The following is a 23,032-nucleotide window of genomic DNA, read 5'->3' as shown; positions in this document are numbered from 1 at the left end:
CTTTGTATTGTTACAAAACCTTGTCTTGTGATTTACTAAGGAAGGAGGATGACTTCTACCCAGATAAGAACTGAGTGAGCTTCATTTACTTCCCCTTCCAATCTTCTGATAACATTTCTTTGAGACAGAGGACTAATGATTTTTCTTGATGTGATCAGCTCATGCTCGTCTATATAAACCAAACCCAAATGCATCTGTTCAGACTCGCGCAGCCAAAACTTCTTTGACTGTGGGATTCTCATTGCTGATCAGCTCTTAATAAAAATACTTTGTTTGATTCTCACTTCGTGTGTGACCTTTGATAAATAAAAATTCCACTACAGGCCAGCCTCTGTCTGCTCAGCGGTGTCACACTGGCTGCATGAAGCCATCTCGCAACACCTCCATGTAAAAACTCAGAAATGTCCAGTGGCTGCGTCATGCATGTTTATGTTCGTGGTGCTATATGGACCTAGTGAGGCATAGACTACATCCTGCTCGCCTTTAACCCAATAGTGATAGTCTTAAAGGGCGAAGCCAGTACGAAATAGAACTTTGGTTACGTACTGTAACCCCAGCTTCTATGTGTATAGGTGTAGCCCTCTAAGCTGTGGGCCTCACTGGCTCCTAGAATGGCTGAAGAAAAAGCTGTTTTTTGGGAGCCGATTGTCCTGTCTTGTCCTAATTTATACTCGAGGCTGAGGTGGGGCCCACCCAGCAGGTGGGCGTGGACTAAAGTTTTTCAGTACTGCATGTGCACGTGGAGCGATATACCCAATAGTGATAGCCTTAAAGGGCTGCGCCTATACTCAAAGAAGCTGGGGTTACAGTCTGTAACCAACATTTTTAATTGTTTAAACTGGGTAATTTATGGAACTGTGTTTTTGTATTTGCTGCTGCCATCTTAGACCAAGAGTGTGTCTCAAACCGTGCACTTTCATGAGTTCACTGGAAGGTAGTGTGTAGTTCACACTAAGCTCTACCTTCTGTAGTGACTCTTGTGGGTAAGTGCTGATCCAAACTGAGCACTAACGTTGTGAACTTACCGTTAGTGACGTACCAGCTTTGGACGGTGATTCTTCTGCTGCCTTAATTTACAGAATGAATTTCCAACTCTTGATTTTACTTTGTTTACTCCTTACTTAACCCCACCTGTAAACGTTGTCGCATCCAGCGCAGGATTCTCCTCGGGCTGAACATGAATTAGAACGTATGTTTATTTATTTTAAGGTATATGACCTCCTACATGCTGCCTAATAGCATGTTTTTTTCTTCCAAAATCCAAAATCAGGTTAACATACGTGTTTGCATGTCATCATACTTTTATGCTATTTATATATAGTTTATATTAGAATTATGATCAAATAACTTCATACTTACATCAGTAGAAAACAGCCTCCGCCTGCATCGGTGCCGCTGAGTCGGTGGCTGCCAGCTCTGAAAAACTGGTTGAAAGTCCCTCCCCTTCCGCTACGTCAGCAAGATGGCGTCCGTTTAGTGCGTGTAGTGTCCATCGTTTCGCACTAGATTTATGGTCGAGTTTAGGGCAGCATCCGGGTACTTTCAGTGCTTTCAGAGTTTTTACTGAAATTTCTGTGTCAGCACACTAAGCACTTAAATGTAGTGTTGGAAGTATAGAAGTGCGCGGTTTGGGACACACCCCAAGACTCCCTTGTAAAAATGGTTAGATTGTTAGCCTGACTGATAGACCCTGACTGTTAGCCAGGCAAACAGTCAAGCTAACAGCCCTGCTCACATTCAGGGTAACAGTCATGCTGTTATCCTGAATGTTGGCATGACTGTTAGTCCAACTCTTAGCATGGCTGTTAGTATGACTTTTAGCTTAGCTGTTAGCCCGATTGTTAACAAGGCTGTTGGCCTGATTATTAGTCTGACTATTAGCTTGGCTGTTAGCCTGACTGATAGCCTGACAATTAGCCTGGCTGTTAGCAGGCTATTAGCCTGATTGATAGCCCAACTGATGTCATTCAGCCATTCTGATTTGTTCTCTAAAAGCACACTTTGTATGCAAGTGAAATCAGTCAATTTTAACAGATCTTTATTTCACAAAACATGTTGAACACAGAGCACTAAGAACATGCCATTGTTTTGTTTTATTGTTGCTAGATGAATCGTCAGGTGCGTCTGGAAGGGCAGGTGTGTCCAACTTGGCGGCAGTAGCAAATAGCGTTGAAGAAGCGGCAGTAGCAGGTGTCACAGGGGTCACAGCAGGGCAAAGGATACCCAAGGCAGGACTGCTTGTGTGGGATGCAGCGGCGAGGAGAGCGCATGGTGCGACCCTGAAGCTGCAGGATAGCTGAAGAGTCCTAGAGGACAGAACCACATCAACAGGTAAACTCAGGAAGTCCACAGGTTCAAAAAGACTGATCACAGTACTGGACCTCATCATAGGACCCTGAGTCCATCAGGAGGGGGTCCTCCACTGGGTCTAAGGATAACAGGGCAGATTCATCAACAGGGACAGGGACGTGGCTTCTTTCTGTACAGCACAAGCAGAAAACATTGATGTTTACCTGAGCATTTCCACAGGTGTTCCAAAGAAAAGACAGATGTACAGCTGTACAGAAAACAGATATTCAGATCATTTTAAGTTGAAATATCAGGACATCACAAACTCTTTAAGTCGAACTTCAACTCGATTATCAAACTTTCACTCAGCTGTCAAATTTTGACTCAATGTTCAAACTTTCACTTCATATATTTATAGTTTGACTCAATTTTGAAACTTTGACCTGATTGTCTAACTTGTTACGATGGTCATGGATTGAATCAATTGGAAAACTGAGTCGATTGTCGAACTTTAATACTACTGTCAAACTTTGACCCGATGTTCATGATTTGACCCAATTGTCAAATCTTGACTCAATGGTCATGGTTTGATTCGAATGTAAAATTTTGTCTGGATTGTCAAACTTTGAATCGACTGTCGACGTTAATACTATTGTTGAAGTTGACTCGATGGTTATGGTTTGACTCGAATGTCATGCTGTTCCGATTGTCAAAGTTTGACTCAACTGTTGAACTTTGAATCAGTCATCGATCTTTGAAAATTAAGTCAAAGTTTGAATACCAACTCAAACTTTGACTTAATTTTCAAACTTTGACTCAATTTAGGAACTTTTGACTTAACACACTTTGACTCGATTTTAAAAATTTTAACTCAATGGTCATGGTTTGACTCGAGTGTAAAACGTCCTGACTGTCAAACAAAGTCAAAATTTGACTATTGACAAACTTTGACTCGATGGTTGTGGTTTGGCTGGATTGTGAAATTTGACCATGATTGTCAAGATTAGACTCAGTTGTCAAACTTTGACTTGATGATTTAACATAATTATAAAACTGACATGACTGTCAAACTTTGGTTACTTTTTTCAAACTTTGCTTAATTAGAGTAAAAGAAAAAACTTGACAATTGAGTCAGAGGGTTTTCATCTGACTCAAGAGCTCTGATGAGCCAGGAGTTTACTGACCAATGTCAGACAGGTAGGGCGTGTCGATGCGGCGCCTGGCGCCTGGACCTTCGTCCAGCTGAATGTTTCCATGAACGAGTGAGGAGGAGAGTTGCAGCAGACTGAAGGACCAACAGCAGAGCAGAACCCAACTGAACATCCTTGATGTCAAAAAGAAGAATCTGTACTGTAACTTCCACAATCCTTGGCTGCTCTGACAGAAAACTCTGGAAGATGAAACAGGCGTAGTCAAAGGTTGTACTAACTAAAATGTGGTTGTTACCATAAGTCCAGGGGTCTCATTTATAAAAGTTGCATAAGATCTAAACTAAAAGTGTACGTATGCCCAAAAGCTGAAAAAGGCATATGCCAAAAAAAACAAAACAAAAACAAGACTTATAAAACCATACGCACCTCCAAACAATTTCCATTTTATAAATCACAGACAGATGGAGATGTGCGCACCTGAATCGACCCTGAATGTGCCCAAACCAGCTATAAATGGTCCATGCAAAGCAGGACATGAAAGTCATTGCATGTTTTGATAATGGATGTCTGGCCCATGTTTGTGGGCATTTTTTTAGTTAGGTTATCCCAACCTCCCCATTGTACAGAATCTTTTAAAGATTCCTAGAATCAGACAGTAGATCTGGATCTAATCACACTTGTTCCATTATTCCACTTCTGACATTTTCTAAAAATTTTATCAGAACAGACAGACAAGCCAACATCCCTCAATAGGCTACATGAGCTCCGCTTTGGTGGAGCTAATGAAAAAGAAGTGGTCAGACCTCAAGGTGGAAGCCAAAAACTAAAATAAATAAAAAATTCCTGGCTTCTTCTGGGCTGCCACCATACCCTGGTGGAGGAGTTTGTGCATCCTGATGATCCTAGGAACTATGTTTTTGGGGGCTAAATGCCTCTGGTAGGGTCACCCATGGCAAACAGGACTCTAGGGGAGGGACCAGACAAAGCGTGGCTCCACAGACCCCTATGATGATTCAAATCAATGGATCCAGACTTCCCTTGCCCTGACATGGGTCACTGGGGGACTTTAATGACCACCTGGGCAATGACAGCAAGACCTGGAGGGGCGTGATTGGGAGGAGTGGTGTTTTGTTGTTGGACTTCTGTGCTCATCATGGACTGTCCATAACGAACACCTTGTTCAGACACAAGAGTGTCCACATGTCCACTTGGCACCAGGACATTCTAGGCTGCAGTTCGATGATCAGTCGTATTCTTGGACTTGCGGCTGCATGTCTTGGAGACTCAGGGGCGGAGCTGTCCACTGATCACCTCCTGGTGGTGAGTGACCCTAACCCGTCTGGCGGAGTCCCCTGTCAGAAAGAGTTTCAACTTCCATCTCCGGCAGAGCTTCAACCATGTCCTGGGTGAGGTGGGGGACATTGAGTCTGAGGGGGTGGTAACCTAGTGGTGACAGAGGTGGGTTTCAGTCTGGAGAACCAATGTTCAAGTCCCCAGGCTGGCAACAGATCTTAACCACTGTGGGCCCTGACCAAGACACTTAACCCCACAAACTATGCTGTCTTAAATCATTAGTTACATTAGGAGCAGTGGGCTGCCATTTCTGGCGAGTGCTTAAAAGTAGTGCACAAATATTGTGTTTTCTAAGATATGTACTGACAAATAAATAAAGATTTTTTTCTTAAAGAATGGGCTGTGTTCCGTGCCTCTATTGTTGAGGTGGCCAGCTGCAGCTGTGGCCGTAAGGTCGTCGGTGCCTGTCGTGGCGGTAACCCCCGAACTCGTTGGTGGACACCAGCAGTAAGGGATGCCGTCAAGCTGAAGGAGTCCTATCGGGCCTTTTTGGCCTGTGGAACTCCAGAAGCAGCTGATGGGTGTCGGTGGGCTAAGCGGAGTGTGGCTTCGGCTTCGGGCTAAGACAAAAACTCGAGCATGGGAGGACTTTGGAGAGGCCATGACTTCCAGACGGCTTCGAGGAGATCATAATAATAATAATAATTAAAGCCGCAAGCGGCATCCATCGGGTCCGAGCGGCCTGGACCCCGCCACCCGATGTTGCCATGACAACAGGTGGTGTAACGTGTTAAGGACCCAACAAGTATGAATCCTGTCAAGTTTGGTGCTGTTCCCATGTATTCCTCTGGAGACATGAGCAACCGTGTTTAATGGCGAGAAGGGTTTTTCCGTCGGTTGCCACGGTGACACGGTTTTTCCTATTAGAAAGATTTGAGGAGCGTTAGGTCCCCAACTTGTCAGGAAGCTTCCCACCAAGTTTGGAGTCAGTCGCACGAATCCCCTCAGACTAGTTCGTTCAAATGGCAGTGAAATCCAAGATGGCGGCCACCCCGTTGCCACGGCAACAGGTGTTCGATTGACTTCTTTGCTGGACTTGGGGTGTCACACGTATGAATACTGTCAAGTTTGGTGCAGATCCCACGTATTTGCATGGAGATATGAGCAAACCGTGTTTCATGGCGAGAAGGCGTTTTTCCGTCGGTTGCCACGGTAACACGCTTTCTGCTATTAGAAAGTTTTGAGGAGCGTTTGGTCCCCAACTTGTCAGGAAGCTTCCCACCAAGTTTGGAGTCAGTCGCACGAATCCCCTCGGACTAGTTCGTTCAAATACGATGTGTGTAAAGTGCAAAAAGTGCCAAAAAAATGGCCGCACACACCAAGATGGCGGGCGCCCTATTGCCATGGCAACAGGTGTTTGATTGACTTTTTTGCTCGACTTGGGGTGGTGCACGTGTGTGCCGAGTTTCGTGTTCCTATGTGGAAGTAGACTTTTGGGACCCCATTCATTTGGGTATTTCTTTGGTCTCTAGGTGGCGCTGTTGAGCCATTTTTGCATTGAAGTGTATGCGTACCTTAGAATATTGTGATTTTCGCCGGACTTGATGTGTGTTCAAAATTTCACAACTTTTCATGGGGGTTTAGGGGGTCAAATGTGGCCTTGTGTCGCTTAGAAGTATAATAAACATTTGGAAAACAATAGGGTCTCGCCATACTTTGTATGGCTCGGACCCTAATTAAAGCTGCAAGCAGCGTTGGAGGCCCTCGCACCTCTGGCGCCGCTTCGGCCTATTGATCCGCCCCATCGGCCAACAGCCTCCCTCCAGCAACACAGCCGCTCTTGTCCAGAGCCATAAACCCACTCTTCCAGAGTTTATCTCCATCAAGAGGTGATTTTCATCATGAGAGGATCAACTTGCACCTCAGCCTGTCCAGTGATGACATCTGAAGCATTCATAACCTTGTTTCATACAAACTGTGTTGAATTCCCACAAACCGGAGCATGATTCCAACAAGAGGAAAATTCCACGTGGCCACTAGCTGGCGCTATAGTCGTTTTCATGTAGAACCATGTTCAGGTTGGAACTCTAATGAGAACAGGAAAAAATCAGCTCAACTGGTCAACTGACAGCAGAGCTAGAGCCACTTCCTGTTTCATGGCGAATGACATAACCATAGGGGGCGCTATAGAGCCAAATAACCAACATATGTCTATTTGAATCAGTTCCAGGCCTGACCACTGTCCTCCCTGCCGAGTTTGGTGGAGATCAGGAGTACATTGGGTCAGTTACAAGTACTTCCTGTGTCATGGCGGTGGACGCCATTCGCCATGGTTTTCCTTGACAACGGACCTTGAGGTTTTTTTTCTGTAGTGTCATGAAAGGGTTTGACCTGATCTGAAGCACTGTAGAGTGTGTGAGGTTAATCCCTGATCAGCGGGACCCCGGTGTCTGAGAAAGGCACTTCATGTTTCCAGGGGGCGTGGCTTAGGCCAAGACCAGAAGTAGTTACATGTATCTGTTAAGGAGCAGACCCTGATTAATTACTGTAAGTGTGATGGTGATTGGATGAAAATTGAGGGATTTATACAGATTAATGATGTCATGGCGTCTTATCCAAGCTTGTTATGGCACCACCGTCTTGCCATGCAGCGTTGAGCAATGTCCAGATGACAACATCTGGACATGTAGATGTGGTCGGCATGGAACTGAAGTGAAACATGTGCAGTTTGGTACAGAATGAGTGTTGTATTTCGGAAATAATGGATTCCATGCTTGATGGCGAAACATCAAAACTTGATGAGGCGCCACCGCTGAACGCCACCTCCTATTAGAAAATTTTCAATAACTTTTAACCACACATGCCTCTGGAGTGTTCAGACTGAGTTTGAGGTAAATATGATAAAATCTATAGGAGGAGTTCGTTCAAATGCAAGGGAAAGAAACATGCAAAAATGACCCCTAAAATGACACTTTTTTCAAAATGGCCGACTTCCTGTTGACATTATCATATAGGTCCAAGAGGCTTTTTTTTACATCCTTCCAAGTTCTATCAATATGCTGGATTTCAGCAATATCGCTCAATATAGTGGGGAGATATGATCAATTAAATATTTGTAGGGGGCGCTATAGAGCCGTATTGGAATTTTTTCAACATATCTCAATGTGGCTGAGTTCTTGGCCTGACCGCGGTCCCTCCTGCCAGGTTTGATGGAGATCAACATTACAATGGGTCAGTTAAAAGTACTTCCTGTTTGATGGCGCCGGACCACTATTCGCCATGGTTACGTTTGGCGAAGGAACTTGAGATTTTTATTGTGGTATCATAAAAGGGTTTGACGTGTTGTGAAGCACTTTCAAGTGCGTAAGTTTCATTCCTGAGGAGATGGACCCCGGCGTCTGAAAAAAAGCACTTCCTGTTGAAAGTGGGCGGGGCTTAGGGCTAGTCTGGAATTGGTCATAAGGATCTGTTCAGGGCCGGATCCTGATTAATCTCTGCAAGTCTGATGGGGATAGGATGAGAATTGAGGAATTTATAGCGATTTATGATGTCATGGCGTCTTATCGAAGTTCGCCATGGTGCCACAGTCTCGCCCTGCAGCGTCGAGCAACAGTTTTCACCAGATATCATCACCAACTTGTTTTCTGCTGTCTGACCCAGTTTGGACCTAGTTGTGTCCAAAACGTTAGATAAGGGGGTCTTCGAGTAAAAACCATGACTTCCTGTCGCCAGGGGGCGTGGCCAATTCAAAACCCAAATATTGACATGTAGATGTGTTCAGGATGGGAATGGTATCATACATGGCCATTTTGGTTCAGATACATTGTTTTATGTGGAAGTTATATCACTTTCGTTCTTCACGGCGAGACGTCAAACTTTGAGGCCCCGCCCCCTCCATGCCCTTTCTCCTATTAGAAAACTTTCAATAACTTTTAAAGACACATGCGTTCTGGACATTCTGAGCTATTTTGGTAGCGGTACGATGAAATCTCTAGGAGGAGATAGATTTTGAAAATGTCAGTAAAACGCCAAAATGGCGACTTTGACCGAAAATGGCCGACTTCCTGTTGGTTTTCGGGCTTTGCTTCAAGAGGATTTTTTGTTTGCCCGAGCATTTAGAATATGTGTAGCGATTTTCATAAAGATTGATGACGTGCAGTGGCGGGGCATCATAAATAGGTGGCGCTCTAATTCAATTTTGCCCGAACAGTCCCAAGCACCCCAAAATACGTAAATTTACACATTCCTTTGGGGGGGTACGCAAAATTAGGCGCGTTTTCACGCATGTTAAACTCCCCTAAAATGCGATTTACTTTTGAGGAGAAAAATAATAAGAAGAATACGGGAAAAACGGAGCAATTACAACAGGCCTTCGCACAATTCAATTTTGCCCGAACAGTCCCAAGCACCCCAAAATACGTAAATTTACACATTCCTTTGGGGGGGTACGCAAAATTAGGCGCGTTTTCACGCATGTTAAACTCCCCTAAAATGCGATTTACTTTTGAGGAGAAAAATAATAAGAAGAATACGGAAAAAACGGAGCAATTACAACAGGCCTTCGCACCGACTTCGGTGCTCGGGCCTAATAAAAGCCGCAAGCGGCATCCATCGGGTCCGAGCTGCCTGGACCCCGCCACCCGATGTTGCCATGACAACAGGTGGTGTAACGCGTTAAGGACCCAACCTGTATGAAACCTGTCAAGTTTGGTGCAGATCCCACGTATTCCTATGGAGATATATGCAAGCCGTGTTTCATGGCGAGGGCATTTTTCCGTCGGTTGCCACGGTTACACGCTTTTTCCTATTAGAAAGATTTGAGGAGCGTTTGGTCCCCAACTTGTCAGGAAGGTTCCCACCAAGTTTGGAGTCAGTTGCACGAATCCCCTCAGACTAGTTCGTTAAAATGGGAGTGAAATCCAAGATGGCGGGCACCGCGTTGCTATGGCAACAGGTGTTCGATTGACATCAATGGTAGACTTGGGGTGTCACAAGTATGAATCCTGTCAAGTTTGGTGCAGATCCCACTTATTCCTATGGAGATATGAGCAAACCGTTTTTCATGGCGAGAAGGCGTTTTTCTGCCGGTTGCCACGGTTACACGCTTTCTGCTATTAGAGAGATTTGAGGAGCGTTTGGTCCCCAACTTGTCAGGAAACTTCCCACCAAGTTTGGAGTCAGTCGCACGAATCCCCTCAGACTAGTTCGTTCAAATACGATGTGTGTAAAGTGCAAAAAATGGCAAAAAAATGGCCGTACACGCCAAGATGGCGGGCACCCCATTGCCATGGCAACAGGTGTTTCATTGACTTTTTTGCTGGACTCGGGGTCTTACACGTGTCTGCCGAGTTTCGTCTTTCTACGTTGAAGTAGAGTTCCAGAGCCCCATTCATGTGGTTATTTTTTTGGTGTCTAGGTGGCGCTGTTGAGCCAATTTTGTATTGAAGTTTATGCGGCCCTTATAATATCCGAGTTACGCGGGGCTTGATGTGTGTGCCAAGTTTCACAACTTTTCATGGGTGTTTAGGGGGTCAAATGTGGCGTCGAAATGCTTAGGAGACTAAACATTTGGAAAACAATAGGGCCCCGCCATACTTCGTATGGCTCGGACCCTAATTAAAGCTGCAAGCAGCGTTGGAGGCCCTCGCACCTCTGGCGCCGCTTCGGCCTATTGCACCGCCCCATCACCCCGCAACCTCCCTCCAGCAGCACAGCCGCTATTGCCCACAGCCATATACACCTACCTTCCAGACTTTATCTCCATCAAGAGGTGATTTTCATCATGACAGGATCAACTTGCACCTCAGCCTTTCCAGTGATGACATCTGAAGCATTCATGACCTTGTTTCTTACAAACTGTGTTGAATTCCCACAAACTGGAGCATGATTTCATCAAGAGAAAAATTCCACGTGGCCACTAGGTGGTGGTAAAGTTGTTTTAATGTAGGACCATGTTCAGGTTGGAACTCTAATGAGAACAGGAAAATATTAGCTCAACTGGTCAACTGACAGCAGGGTTAGTGCCACTTCCTGTATAATGGCGAATGATTTAAACAATCACAGAAAGCCATTTTAATCATGATGCTGTAAGACGTCAGTCATATTTTCAACCATGAGTTCATGAAGGATGATATTAATGAGTTAGAATTAGTTATACAGATGATAAAGGTTAAAATGGTGGGACTTCCTTTTCCCAGGGTGCGGGGCTATGGTGTTGAGAACATAAGGACATGAAGAGGCATTTTTGTTTGTCCTGTCATGTTACATAAATATGTCACATTTTATCATGTCGTTCAAAGCAGTGGTTGGAGCTGATAGATTAAATATTTATAGGGGGCGCTATAGAGCCACATAACCAGCATATGTGTATTTGAATCAGTTCCAGGTCTGACCACTGTCCTCCCTGCCGAGTTTGGCGGAGATCAGGAGTACATTGGGTCAGTTACAAGTACTTCCTGTTTCATGGCGGTGGACGCCATTCGCCATGTTTTGCTTGAGGAACAAACTTGAGTTTTGTTTTCTGTAATATCATGAAAGGGTTTGATCTGATCTCAAGCACTTCTGAGTGTGTGAGGTTAATCCCTGACGAGAGGGAACCCGCTGCAGGAAAAAGGCACTTCCTGTTTCAATTGGGCGGGGCTTAGGTCAAGACCAGAAGTAGTTACATGTATCTGTTAAGGAGCAGACTCTGATCTATCAGTGCAAGTGTGATGCTGATTGCATGAAAATTGAGGGATTTACACTGAATAATGATGTCATGGCATCTTATCCAACCTTGTTATGGCGCCACGGTCTCGCCATGCAGCGTTGAGCAATGTCCAGATGACATCATCTGGACATGTAGATGTGGTCGGCATGGAACTGAAGTGAAACATGTGCAGTTTGGTACAAAATGAGTGTTGTATGTCAGAAATAATGGATTCCATGCTTGATGGCGAAACATCAAAACTTGATGAGGCGCCGCCGCTGAACGCCACGTCCTATTAGAAAATTTTCAATAACTTTTGACCACACATGCCTCTGGAGTGTTCAGACTGAGTTTGAGGTAAATACAATAAAATCTGTAGGAGGAGTTCGTTCAAATGCAAGGCAAAGAAACATGCAAAAATGACCCCAGAAATGACAATTTTTTCAAAATGGCCGACTTCCTGTTGAAGTTATCATATAGGTCCAAGAGGCTTTTTTGTACATCCTCCCAAGTTCTATCAATATACTGGATTTCAGCCATATCGCTCAATGTAGTGGGCAGATATGATCAATTAAATATTTGTAGGGGGCGCTATAGAGCCGTATTACAATTTTTGCAGCATATGTCAACGTGGCTGAGTTCCCGGTGTGACCGCGGTCCTCTCTGCCGAGTTTGGTGGAGATCAACGTTACAATGGGTCAGTTACAAGTACTTCCTGTTTGATGGCGTCGGACCACTATTCGCCAAGGTTACGTTTGGCAAAGGAACTTGAGATTTTTATTGTGGTATCATGAAAGGGTTTGACGTGGTGTGAAGCACTTTCAAGTGCGTAAGTTTAATTTCTGAGGAGATGGACCCCGGCGTCTGAAAAAAAGCACTTCCAGTTGAAAGTGGGCAGGGCTTAGGGCTAGTCTGGAATTGGTCATAAGGATCTGTTCAGGGCCGGATCCTGATTAATCTCTGCAAGTCTGATGGGGATTGGATGAGAATTCAGGGATTTATAGCGATTTATGATGTCATGGCGTCTTATCGAAGTTCGCCATGGTGCCACGGTCTCGCCCTGCAGCGTCGAGCAACAGTTTTCACCAGATATCATCACCAACTTGTTTTCTGCTGTCTGACCCAGTTTGGACCTAGTTGTGTCCAAAACGTTAGATAAGGGGGTCTTCGAGTAAAAACCATGACTTCCTGTCGCCAGGGGGCGTGGCCAATTCATAACCCAAATATTGACATGTAGATGTGTTCAGGATGGGAATGGTATCATACATGGCCATTTTGGTTCAGATACATTGTTTTATGTGGAAGTTATATCACTTTCGTTCTTCATGGCGAGACGTCAAACTTTGAGGCCCCGCCCCCTCCATGCCCTTTCTCCTATTAGACAACTTTCAATAACTTTTAAAGACACATGCGTTCTGGACATTCTGAGCTACGTGGGAAACGTGAGATCGCTAGTTAACAAAATTGATGAACTTCAGGTGCTAACCAGGTCTCTTAAAGAATACAGAGAGTGCAGTATTATGTGCTTCACTGAGACATGGCTGCATGAACACATCCCAGACTGTAATGCGTCTGTACACGGCTTCAGGACGGTCCGTGCAGACCGCAATAAACAACTCAGCGGGAAGCTGAAGGGAGGTGGAATTGCGGTGCTGGTAAACCAGCGCTGGTGTCATCCTGAACATGTCACTGTTAAAGAGAAAATCTGCAATAGAGACATTGAACTGCTAGCTGTGAGTCTCCGCCCGTATTATTTACCCAGAGAGTTCACATGCGTTATTCTGGTAGCGGTATATATATTACCTGGTACCGCTCCAGACGCAGCCTGTGATGTCATTAACTCTGTAGTGGCCAGGCTTCAAACACAACATCCAAACGCATTTGTGGCGATCTCTGGAGATTTTAACAACATCTCCCTCTCTGCAACTCTACCAACTTTCCAACAGTTTGTCAGCTGCTCCACCAGAGAAAACAAAACGTTGGACTTATTTTATGCAAATATTAAAAATGCATACAGCTCCTTTGCCCTGCCACCTTTAGGAAGATCAGACCATAACCTAGTTCTTCTCTCCTCCTCCTACAAGCCCATCGTTCAGCAACAACCAGTCATTAGAAAGGCTATTAGAACCTGGTCTAATGAAGCTGAAGATGCTCTGAGAGGATGCTTCGAGGCTACAGACTGGAACGTCCTATGTGAACCTCATGGAGATGACATCAATGCCTTGACTGAGTGTGTGACAGATTATATTAACTTCTGTGTGGACAGCACCGTTCCAACAAGAACAGTGAGGTGCTTCCCCAATAACAAACCCTGGATCACCAGTGACCTGAAAAAGCTGCTGAACATCAAAAAGAAAGCTTTTAGGGATGGAGACAGGGAGTTATTGAAGTCCACACAAAAACAACTTAAAACACAAATGAAGAAGTGCAAGGAGGACTACAGGAAGAAGTTGGAAAGTAAGCTTCAGAAAAACAATGTGAGGGATGTGTGGTCAGGAATGAAGAAGATCACTGGCTTCGGGATAAAGGAGGATCAGACTGATGGAGGTCTGGACAGAGCGAATGAACTGAACATGTTCTTCAATAGGTTTAGCTCACCTCCTGCTTCAACCCCAACTAGCCACACACCCTCCATGAGCCCACAGCTTTCCTGTCACACCTCCACTCTGTCACCCTGCAGCTCAGTCAAGGACCTGGACACAACCTCATCTCCCTCCACATCAGGACTTCCTGAAACCTCCTCTGCCTCCACCTCCACTCTGTCTGTCTCCTGTAACCAAGTCATGCAACAACTGGTGAAACTGAACCAGAACAAGGCTGCAGGTCCAGATGGTGTCAGTCCCAGAGTTCTCAAGACCTGCTCAAAACAGCTATGTCCGATTCTCCAGCACCTGTTCAACACCAGCCTGAGCCAGAGAAGAATCCCGGTGCTGTGGAAAACATCCTGCCTTGTTCCAGTGCCTAAAAAACCACAACCAGCTGAACCAAAAGACTACAGACCAGTCGCCCTGACATCTCACGTCATGAAAGTCCTGGAGAGACTCTTACTGGCTCACCTCAGCAAGCAGGTGAACACCTTTCAGGACCCATTACAGTTTGCATACCGTAATGGGCTTGGGGTTGAAGATGCAATCATATACCTGCTTCAGAGAGCCCACTCTCATCTGGACCAGTCAGGCAGCACTTTGAGGGTCATGTTCTTTGATTTCTCAAGTGCTTTTAATACGATTCAGCCTGCTCTGCTGTGTGAGAAGCTGCAGAAATTCCAGGTGGATCCCTCCACAACCACCTGGATTTACGACTACCTCACAAACAGACCACAGTTTGTGAGACTGAAAGGTTGTGTGTCTGAAATGGTGGTCAGCTGCACTGGAACACCACAAGGGACTGTACTTTCACCATTTCTATTCACGCTGTACACCTCAGACTTCCAGTACAACTCTGAGTTCTGTCATCTGCAGAAATACTCTGATGACTCAGCAGTTGTTGGGTGTATCAGTGATGGACAAGAAGCAGAGTACAGAGAACTGGTCGGTCAGTTTGTGAAATGGTGCGGTGACAATCATCTCATCTTGAATACCAAGAAAACAAAGGAGATGATTGTTGACTTCAGGAGGAACAAGAACACACATAGAAGTGTTTCCATCATGGGAGAGGAGGTGGAGGTGGTGGAGGAATACAAGTACCTTGGAGTTCAGCTGGACAACAGACTTGAGTGGAAAAGCAACACTGAGTACATTTACAAGAAAGGTCAGAGCAGACTCTACTTCTTAAGGCAGCTGAGATCTTTTAACGTCTGCACCAAAATGTTGCAAATGTTCTACAGGTCTGTTGTTGAAAGTGCAATCAGCTTTGCAGCAATCTGCTGGGGCAGCGGCATCAGAACCAGAGACTTGAAAAGAATTAACAAACTGATCAAGAAAGCCGGTTCTGTGCTTGGAGTAACTCTGGAGCCGCTGGAGTTGATCATCAAAAAAAGAATTCTGTACAAGCTGACGAAGATAATGGAAGATCCTTCACACCCTCTACACAACGCCGTGACGAAACAACAGAGTGTGTTCAGTGGGAGGCTTGTTCAAGTCCAATGCAAGACAGAGAGATACAGAAGCTCCTTCCTTCCAGCAGCTATCAGGCTGAAGAACAAAGCCCTTAATTAATTAATGTGATTGTTTTACTTTACTAAAAAAAAAAAAAAAAAAAAAAAAAAAAAAAAAATTACTACTACTACAATATTGAATTTCCCTTTGGGATTAATAAAGTATTTTTCATTTCATTTCATTCATTTCATTTCATTCTATTTTGGTAGCGGTACGATGAAATCTCTAGGAGGAGATAGATTTTGAAAATGTCAGTAAAACGCCAAAATGGCTAATTTGACCCAAAATGGCCGACTTCCTGTTGGTTTTCGGGCTTTGCTTCAAGAGGATTTTTTGTTTGCCTGAGCATTTAGAATATGTGTAGCGATTTTCATAAAGATTGATGACGTGCAGTGGCGGGGCATCATAAATAGGTGGCGCTCTCGTTCAATTTTGCCCGAACAGTCCCGAGCACCCCAAAATACGTAAATTTACACATTCCTTTGGGGGGTACGCAAAATTAGGCGCGTTTTCGCGCATGTTTAACTCCCCTAAAATGCGATTACTTTTGAGGAGAAAAATAATAAGAAGAATACGGAAAAAACGGAGCAATTACAACAGGCCTTCGCACCGCCTTCGGTGCTCGGGCCTAATTAAAGCCGCAAGCGGCATCCATCGGGTCCGAGCTGCCTGGACCCCGCCACCCGATGTCGCCATGACAACAGGTGTTGTAATGCGTTAAGGACCCAAAGTGTATGAATCCTGTCAAGTTTGGTGCAGTTACCATGTATTCCTGTGTAGATATGAGCAACCGTGTTTCATGGCGAGAAGGCGTTTTTCCGTCTGTGCCCACGGTGACACGGTTTTTTTCCTATTAGAAAGATTTGAGGAGCGTTTGGCCCCACACTTGTCAGGAAGCTTCCCACCAAGTTTGGAGTCAGTCGCACGAATCCCCTCAGACTAGTTCGTTCAAATGGCAGTGAAATCCAAGATGGCGGCCACCCCGTTGCCATGGCAACAGGTGTTTGATTGACTTCTTTGCTGGACTTGGGGTGTCACAGGTATGAATACTGTGAACTTTGGTGCAGATCCCATGTATTTCTATAGAGATATGAGCGAACCGTGTTTAATGGCGAGGTCTTTTTCCATCGGTTGCTACGGTAACAGGCTTTCTGCTATTAGAAAGATTTGAGGAGCGTTTGGTCCCCAACTTGTCAGGAAGGTCCCCACCGAGTTTGGAGTCGGTCGGACCATTCCCCTCAGACTAGTTCGTTCAAATGGCAATGAGATCCAAGATGGCGGCCACCCCGTTGCCATGGCAACAGGTGTTTGATTGAGTTATTTGCTGGACTTGGGGTGTCACACGTATGAATACTGTCAAGTTTGGTGGAGATCCCATGTATTTCTGTGGAGATATGAGCAAACCGTGTTTCATGGCGAGAAGGCGTTTTTTCCGTCTGTTGCCACGGTAACATGCTTTCTGCTATTAGAAAGATTTGAGGAGCGTTTGGTCCCCAACTTGTCAGGAAGCTTCCCACCAAGTTTGGAGTCAATCGCACGAATCCCCTCAGACTAGTTCGTTCAAATACGATGTGTGTAAAGTGGAAAAAATGGCAAAAAAATGGCCGCACACGCCAAGATGGCGGGCACCCCGTTGCCATGGCGACAGGTGTTACATTGAGTTTTTTGGTCAACACGGGGTGGTACACGTGTGTGCTGAGTTTCGTCTTCCTACGTCGAAGTAGACTTTTGGGACCCCATTCATTTGGGGAATTTTTTGGTCTCTAGGTGGCGCTGTTGAGCCACTTTTGCATTAAAGTGTATGCGGACCTTAGCATATTGCGATTTTCGCCGGGCTTCATGTGTGTGCCAAGTTTCACAACTTTTCATGGGTATTTAGGGGGTCAAATTTGGCCTTGAAGCGCTTAGTATAATAAACATTTCAGGAACAATAGGGCCTTGCCATACTTTGTATGGCTCGGACCCTAATTAAAGCCGCAAGCGGCATCCATCGGGTCCGAGCTGCCTGGACCCCGCCACCCGATGTCGCCATGACAACAGGTGGTGTAATGCGTTAAGGACCCAGAGTGTATGAATCCTGTCAAGTTTGGTGCAGTTCCCATTTATTCCTGTGGAGATATTAGCAAACCGTGTTTCATGGCGAGAAGGCTTTTTCCGTCGGTTGCCACGGTTACACGCTATCTCCTATTAGAAAGATTTGAGGAGCGTTTGGTCCCCAACTCATCAGGAAGCTTCCCACCAAGTTTGGAGTCAGTCGCACGAATCCCCTCAGACTAGTTCGTTCAAATGGCAGTGAAATCCAAGATGGCGGCCACCCCGTTGCCATGGCAACAGGTGTTCGATTGACTTCTTTGCTGGACTTGGGGTGTCACAGGTATGAATACTGTGAACTTTGGTGCAGATCCCATGTATTCCTATAGAGATATGAGCAAACCGTGTTTAATGGCGAGGTCTTTTTCAATCGGTTGCCACAGTAACACGCTTTCTGCTATTAGAAAGATTTCAGGAGCGTTTGGTCCCCAACTTGTCAGGAAGGTCCCCACCGAAATTAGAGTCGGTCGGACCATTCCCCTCAGACTAGTTCGTTCAAATGGCAATGAGATCCAAGATGGTGGCCACCCCATTGCCATGGCAACAGGTGTTTGATTGACTTCTTTGCTGGACTTGGGGTGTCACACGTATGAATACTGTCAAGTTTGGTGGAGATCCCATGTATTTCTGTGGAGATATGAGCAAACCGTGTTTCATGGCGAGAAGGTAATTTTCCGTTGGTTACCACGGTAATACGCTTTCTGCTATTAGAAAGATTTGAATAGCGTTTGATCCCCAACTTGTCAGGAAGCTTCCCACCAAGTTTGGCGTCACTCGCATGAATCCCCTCAGACTAGTTCGTTCAAATACGATGTGTGTATAGTGCAAAAAATGGTAAAAAAAATGGCCGTACACGCCAAGATGGCGGGCACCCCGTAGTCATGGCAACAGGTGTTTGATTGACTTTTTTGCTCAACTCGGGGTGGTACACGTGTGTGCCGAGTTCCGTGTTCCTACGTCGAAGTAGACTTTCGTGACCCCCTTCATTCGGGGATTTTATTTTTTTCTAGGTGGCGCTGTTGAGCCAATTTTGTATTGAAGTGTATGCGGACCTTAGAATATCGAAATTTTCGCGGGGCTTGAGGTGTGTTCAAAGTTTCACAACTTTTCATGAGTGTTTAGGGGGTCAAATTTGAGGTCGAAATGCTTAGAAAAATAATAATAATAATTAAAGCCGCAAGCGGCATCCATCGGGTCCGAGCGGCCTGGACCCCGCCACCCGTCTCAGACACCTTTTCCTAGTATGGTAGGTAACCTGGTAACATGGAAGGTAACATGGGAAAACACCCGGCTGAAAATCTGAAATGTTGATATACTTAGTTAGCATTTTTTGATAGAATGCTAATTTGCTAGCTAACATGCTATGTTGCCATGACAACAGGTGGTGTAATGCGTTAGGGACCCAACAAGTATGAATCCTGTCAAGTTTGGTGCAGTTCCCATGTATTCCTATGGAGATATGAGCAAACCGTGTTTCATGGCGAGAAGGCGTTTTTCTTTCGGTTGCCACGGTAACACGCTTTGCGCTATTAGAAAGATTTGAATAGCGTTTGGTCCCCAACTTGTCAGGAAGCTTCCCACCAAGTATGGGGTCGGTGGCAGGAATCGCCTCCGACTAGTTCGTTCAAATGGCAGTGAAACCCAAGATGGCGGGCACGCCGTTGTCATGGCAACAGGTGTTCGATTGACTTATTAGCTGGACTTGGGGTGTGACACGTATGAATACTGTGAACTTTGGTGCAGATCCCATCTATTTCTATGGAGATATGAGCAAACCGTGTTTCATGGCGAGAAGGTCATTTTCCATCGGTTGCCACGGTAACATGCTTTCTGCTATTAGATAGATTTGAATAGCGTTTGGTCCCCAACTTGTCAGGAAGGTTCCCACCAAGTTTGGAGTCAGTCGCACGAGTCCCCTCCAACTAGTTCGTTCAAATGGCAATGAAAACCAAGATGGCGGGCACGCCGTTGCCATGGCAACAGGTGTTCGATTGACTTCTTTGCTGGACTTGGGGTGTCACAGGTATGAGTACTGTGAAGTTTGGTGCAGCTCCCATATATTTCTATGGAGATATGAGCAAACCGTGTTTCATGGCGAGAAGGTCATTTTCCGTGGGTTGCCATGGCAACAGGTGGTGTAATGCATTAAGGATCCAACCTGTATGAATCCTGTCAAGTTTGGTGCAGTTCCCATGTATTCCTATGGAGATGTGAGCAAACCGTGTTTCATGGCGAGAAGGCTTTTTCCGTCGGTTGCCATGGCAACAGGTGTTTAATGGACTTCTTTGCTGGACTTGGGGTGTTACACATATGAATCCTGTGAACTTTGTTGAAGATCCCATCTATTTCTATGGAGATATGAGCAAACCGTGTTTCTTGGCGAGGTCATTTTCCGTCGGTTGCCACGGTAACACGCTTTCTGCTATTAGAAAGATGTGAGGAGCGTTTGGTCCCCAACTTGTCAGGAAGGTCCCCACCGAGTTTGGAGTCGGTCGGACCATTCCCCTCAGACTAGTTCGTTCAAATGGCAATGAGATCCAAGATGGCGGCCACCCCGTTGCCATGGCAACAGGTGTTTGATTGACTTCTTTGCTGGACTTGGGGTGTCACACGTATGAATACTGTGAAGTTTGGTGCAGATCCCACGTATTTCTATGGAGATATGAGCAAACCGTGTTTCATGGCGAGAAGGCGTTTTTCCGTCTGTTGCCACGGTAACATGCTTTCTGCTATTAGAAAGATTTGAATAGCGTTTGGTCCCCAACTTGTCAGGAAGCTTCCCACCAAGTTTGGAGTCAATCGCACGAATCCCCTCAGACTAGTTCGTTCAAATACGATGTGTGTAAAGTGGAAAAAATGGCAAAAAAATGGCCGCACACGCCAAGATGGCGGGCACCCTGTTGCCATGGCGACAGGTGTTACATTGAGTTTTTTGGTCAACACGGGGTGGTACACGTGTGTGCCGAGTTTCGTCTTCCTACGTTGAAGTAGACTTCCTGGGCCCCATTAATGTGGTGATTTTTGGTGACTGTAGGTGGCGCTGTTGAGCCAATTTTGCATTGAAGAGTATGCGGACCTTATAATATCCGATTTTCGCCGGGCTTGACGTGTGTGCCAAGTTTCACAACTTTTCATGGGTGTTTAGGGGGTCAAATTTGGCGCCGAAATGCTTAGGAGGAGGAGGAGAAGGAGAATAAACATTTCAGGAACAATAGGGCCTTGCCATACTTTGTATGGCTCGGACCCTAATTAAAGCCGCAAGCGGCATCCATCGGGTCCGAGTGGCCTGGACCCCGCCACCCGATGTTGCCATGACAACAGGTGGTGTAACACGTTAAGGACCCAACGTGTTTGAATACTGTCAAGTTTGGTGCAGTTCCCATGTGCTCCTAAGGAGATATGAGCAAACCGTGTTTCAAGGCGAGAAGGTCATTTTCTGTCGGTTGCCACGGTAACATGCTTTCTGCTATTAGAAAGATTTGAATAGCGTTTAGTCCCCAACTTGTCAGGAAGCTTCCCACCAAGTTTGGAGTCAGTCGCACGAATTCCCTCAGACTAGTTCGTTCAAATACGATGTGTGTAAAGTGCAAGAAATGGCAAAAAAATGGCCGCACACGCCAAGATGGCGGGCACCCCGTTTCCATGGCAACAGGTATTTAATTGACTGTTTTGCTCGACTCGGGGTGATACACGTGTGTGCCGAGTTTCGTGTTCCTACGTCGAAGTAGACTTTTGGGACCCCATTCATTGGGGTTTTTTTGTGGTGTCTAGGTGGCGCTGTTGAGCCACTTTTGCATTGAAATGTATGCCGACCTTATAATATCCGAGTTACGCGGGGCTTGACGTGTGTGCCAAGTTTCACAACTTTTCATGGGTGTTTAGGGGGTCAAAGTTGGGGTTGAAATGCTTAGAAGAACGAGGAAAATAATAAAAAGCCGCAAGGGGCATCCATCGGGTCCGAGCTGCCTGGACCCCGCCACCCGATGTCGCAATGAGAACAGGTGGTGTAATGCGTTAAGGACCCAACGTGTGTGAATACTGTCAAGTTTGCTGCACTTCCCATTTATTCCTGTGGAGATATAAGCAAACCGTGTTTCATGGCGAGATGGCTTTTTCCGTCGGTTGTCACGGCAACACGCTTTCTCCTATTAGAAAGATTTGAGGAGCGTTTGGTCCCCAACTTGTCAGCAAGCTTCCCACCAAGTTTGGAGACAGTGGCACAAATCCCCTCAGACTAGTTCGTTCAAATACGATGTGTGTAAAGTGCAAAAAATGGGAAAAAAATGGCCGCACACGCCAAGATGGCGGGCACCCAGTTGCCATGGCACCAGGTGTTTGATTGACTGTTTTGCTCAGCTTGGCGTGTTAGACGTGTGTGCCGAGTTTGGTCTTCATACGTCGAAGTAGACTTTTGGGACCCCATTCATTTGGGGATTTTTTTTTTTTCTAGGTGGCGCTGTTGAGCCAATTTTGTATTGAAGTGTATGCGGACCTTATAATATCCGAGTTACGCGGGGCTTGACGTGTGTGCCAAGTTTCACAACTTTTCATGGGTGTTTAGGGGGTCAAATTTGGCGTCGAAATGCTTAGAAGGAGAAGTATAATTAAAGCCGCAAGCGGCATCCATCGGGTCCGAGCGGCCTGGACCCCGCCACCCGATGTTGCCATGACAACAGGTGGTGTAACGCGTTAAGGACCCAACAAGTATGAATCCTGTCAAGTTTGGTGCAGTTCCCACGTATTCCTGTGGAGATATGAGCAAACCGTGTTTCATGGCGAGAAGGTCATTTTCCGTCGGTTGCCACGGTAACACGCTTTCTGCTATTAGAAAGATTTGAATATCGTTTGGTCCCCAACTTGTGAGGAAGCTTCCCACCAAGTTTGGAGTCAGTTGCACGAATCCCCTCAGACAAGTTCGTTCAAATACAATGTGTGTAAAGTGCAAAAAATGGCCAAAAAATGGACGCACACGCCAAGATGGCGGGCACCCCGTTGCCATGACAACAGATGTTTGATTGACTTTTTTGCTCGACTCGGGGTGTTACACGTGTGTGCCAAGTTTCGTATTCCTGCGTCGAAGTAGACGTTTGTGTCCCCATTATATTGGGGGTAATTTATTTTTTCTAGGTGGCGCTGTTGAGCCATTTTTGCATTGAAGTGTATGCAGTCCATAGAATATTGCAATTTTCGCCGGGCTTGAGGTGTGTGCCAAGTTTCACAACTTTTCATGGGTGTTTAGGGGGTCAAATTAGGGGTCGAAGCGCTTAGGAGGAGAAGTATAATAATAAACATAGCAGAAACAATAGGGCCTTGCCATACTTTGTATGGCTCGGACCCTAATTAAAGCCGCAAGCGGCATCCATCGGGTCCGAGCTGCCTGGACCCTGCCACCCGATGTCGCCATGACAACAGGTGGTGTAATG

General features: G+C 45.7%; 1 protein-coding gene across 3 annotated transcripts in view; it reads right to left on the bottom strand.

Moving 5' to 3' along the window:
* Positions 1-1,794: 1,794 nt before the first annotated feature.
* The window catches only part of LOC121639674 (agouti related neuropeptide), a 57,145-nt gene continuing 35,907 nt past the window's right edge, over positions 1,795-23,032 (bottom strand). For all 3 annotated transcript variants that reach the window (XM_041985073.1, XM_041985064.1, XM_041985083.1), the window contains 3 exons: positions 3,474-3,679; positions 2,382-2,479; positions 1,795-2,306 (listed from right to left, as the gene is read on the bottom strand). In XM_041985073.1, coding sequence (XP_041841007.1) covers positions 2,115-2,306; positions 2,382-2,479; positions 3,474-3,679 — 496 coding nt within the window. In that variant the 3' untranslated portion in view covers positions 1,795-2,114. The remainder of the gene's footprint in view (positions 2,307-2,381; positions 2,480-3,473; positions 3,680-23,032) is intronic.

Source organism: Melanotaenia boesemani, chromosome 1 (assembly GCF_017639745.1).
Source record: "Melanotaenia boesemani isolate fMelBoe1 chromosome 1, fMelBoe1.pri, whole genome shotgun sequence".
NCBI lineage: Eukaryota > Metazoa > Chordata > Actinopteri > Atheriniformes > Melanotaeniidae > Melanotaenia > Melanotaenia boesemani.
The sequence above is the reverse complement of the archived record's forward strand: the minus strand, read 5'-3'. Positions and strand labels throughout refer to the sequence as shown.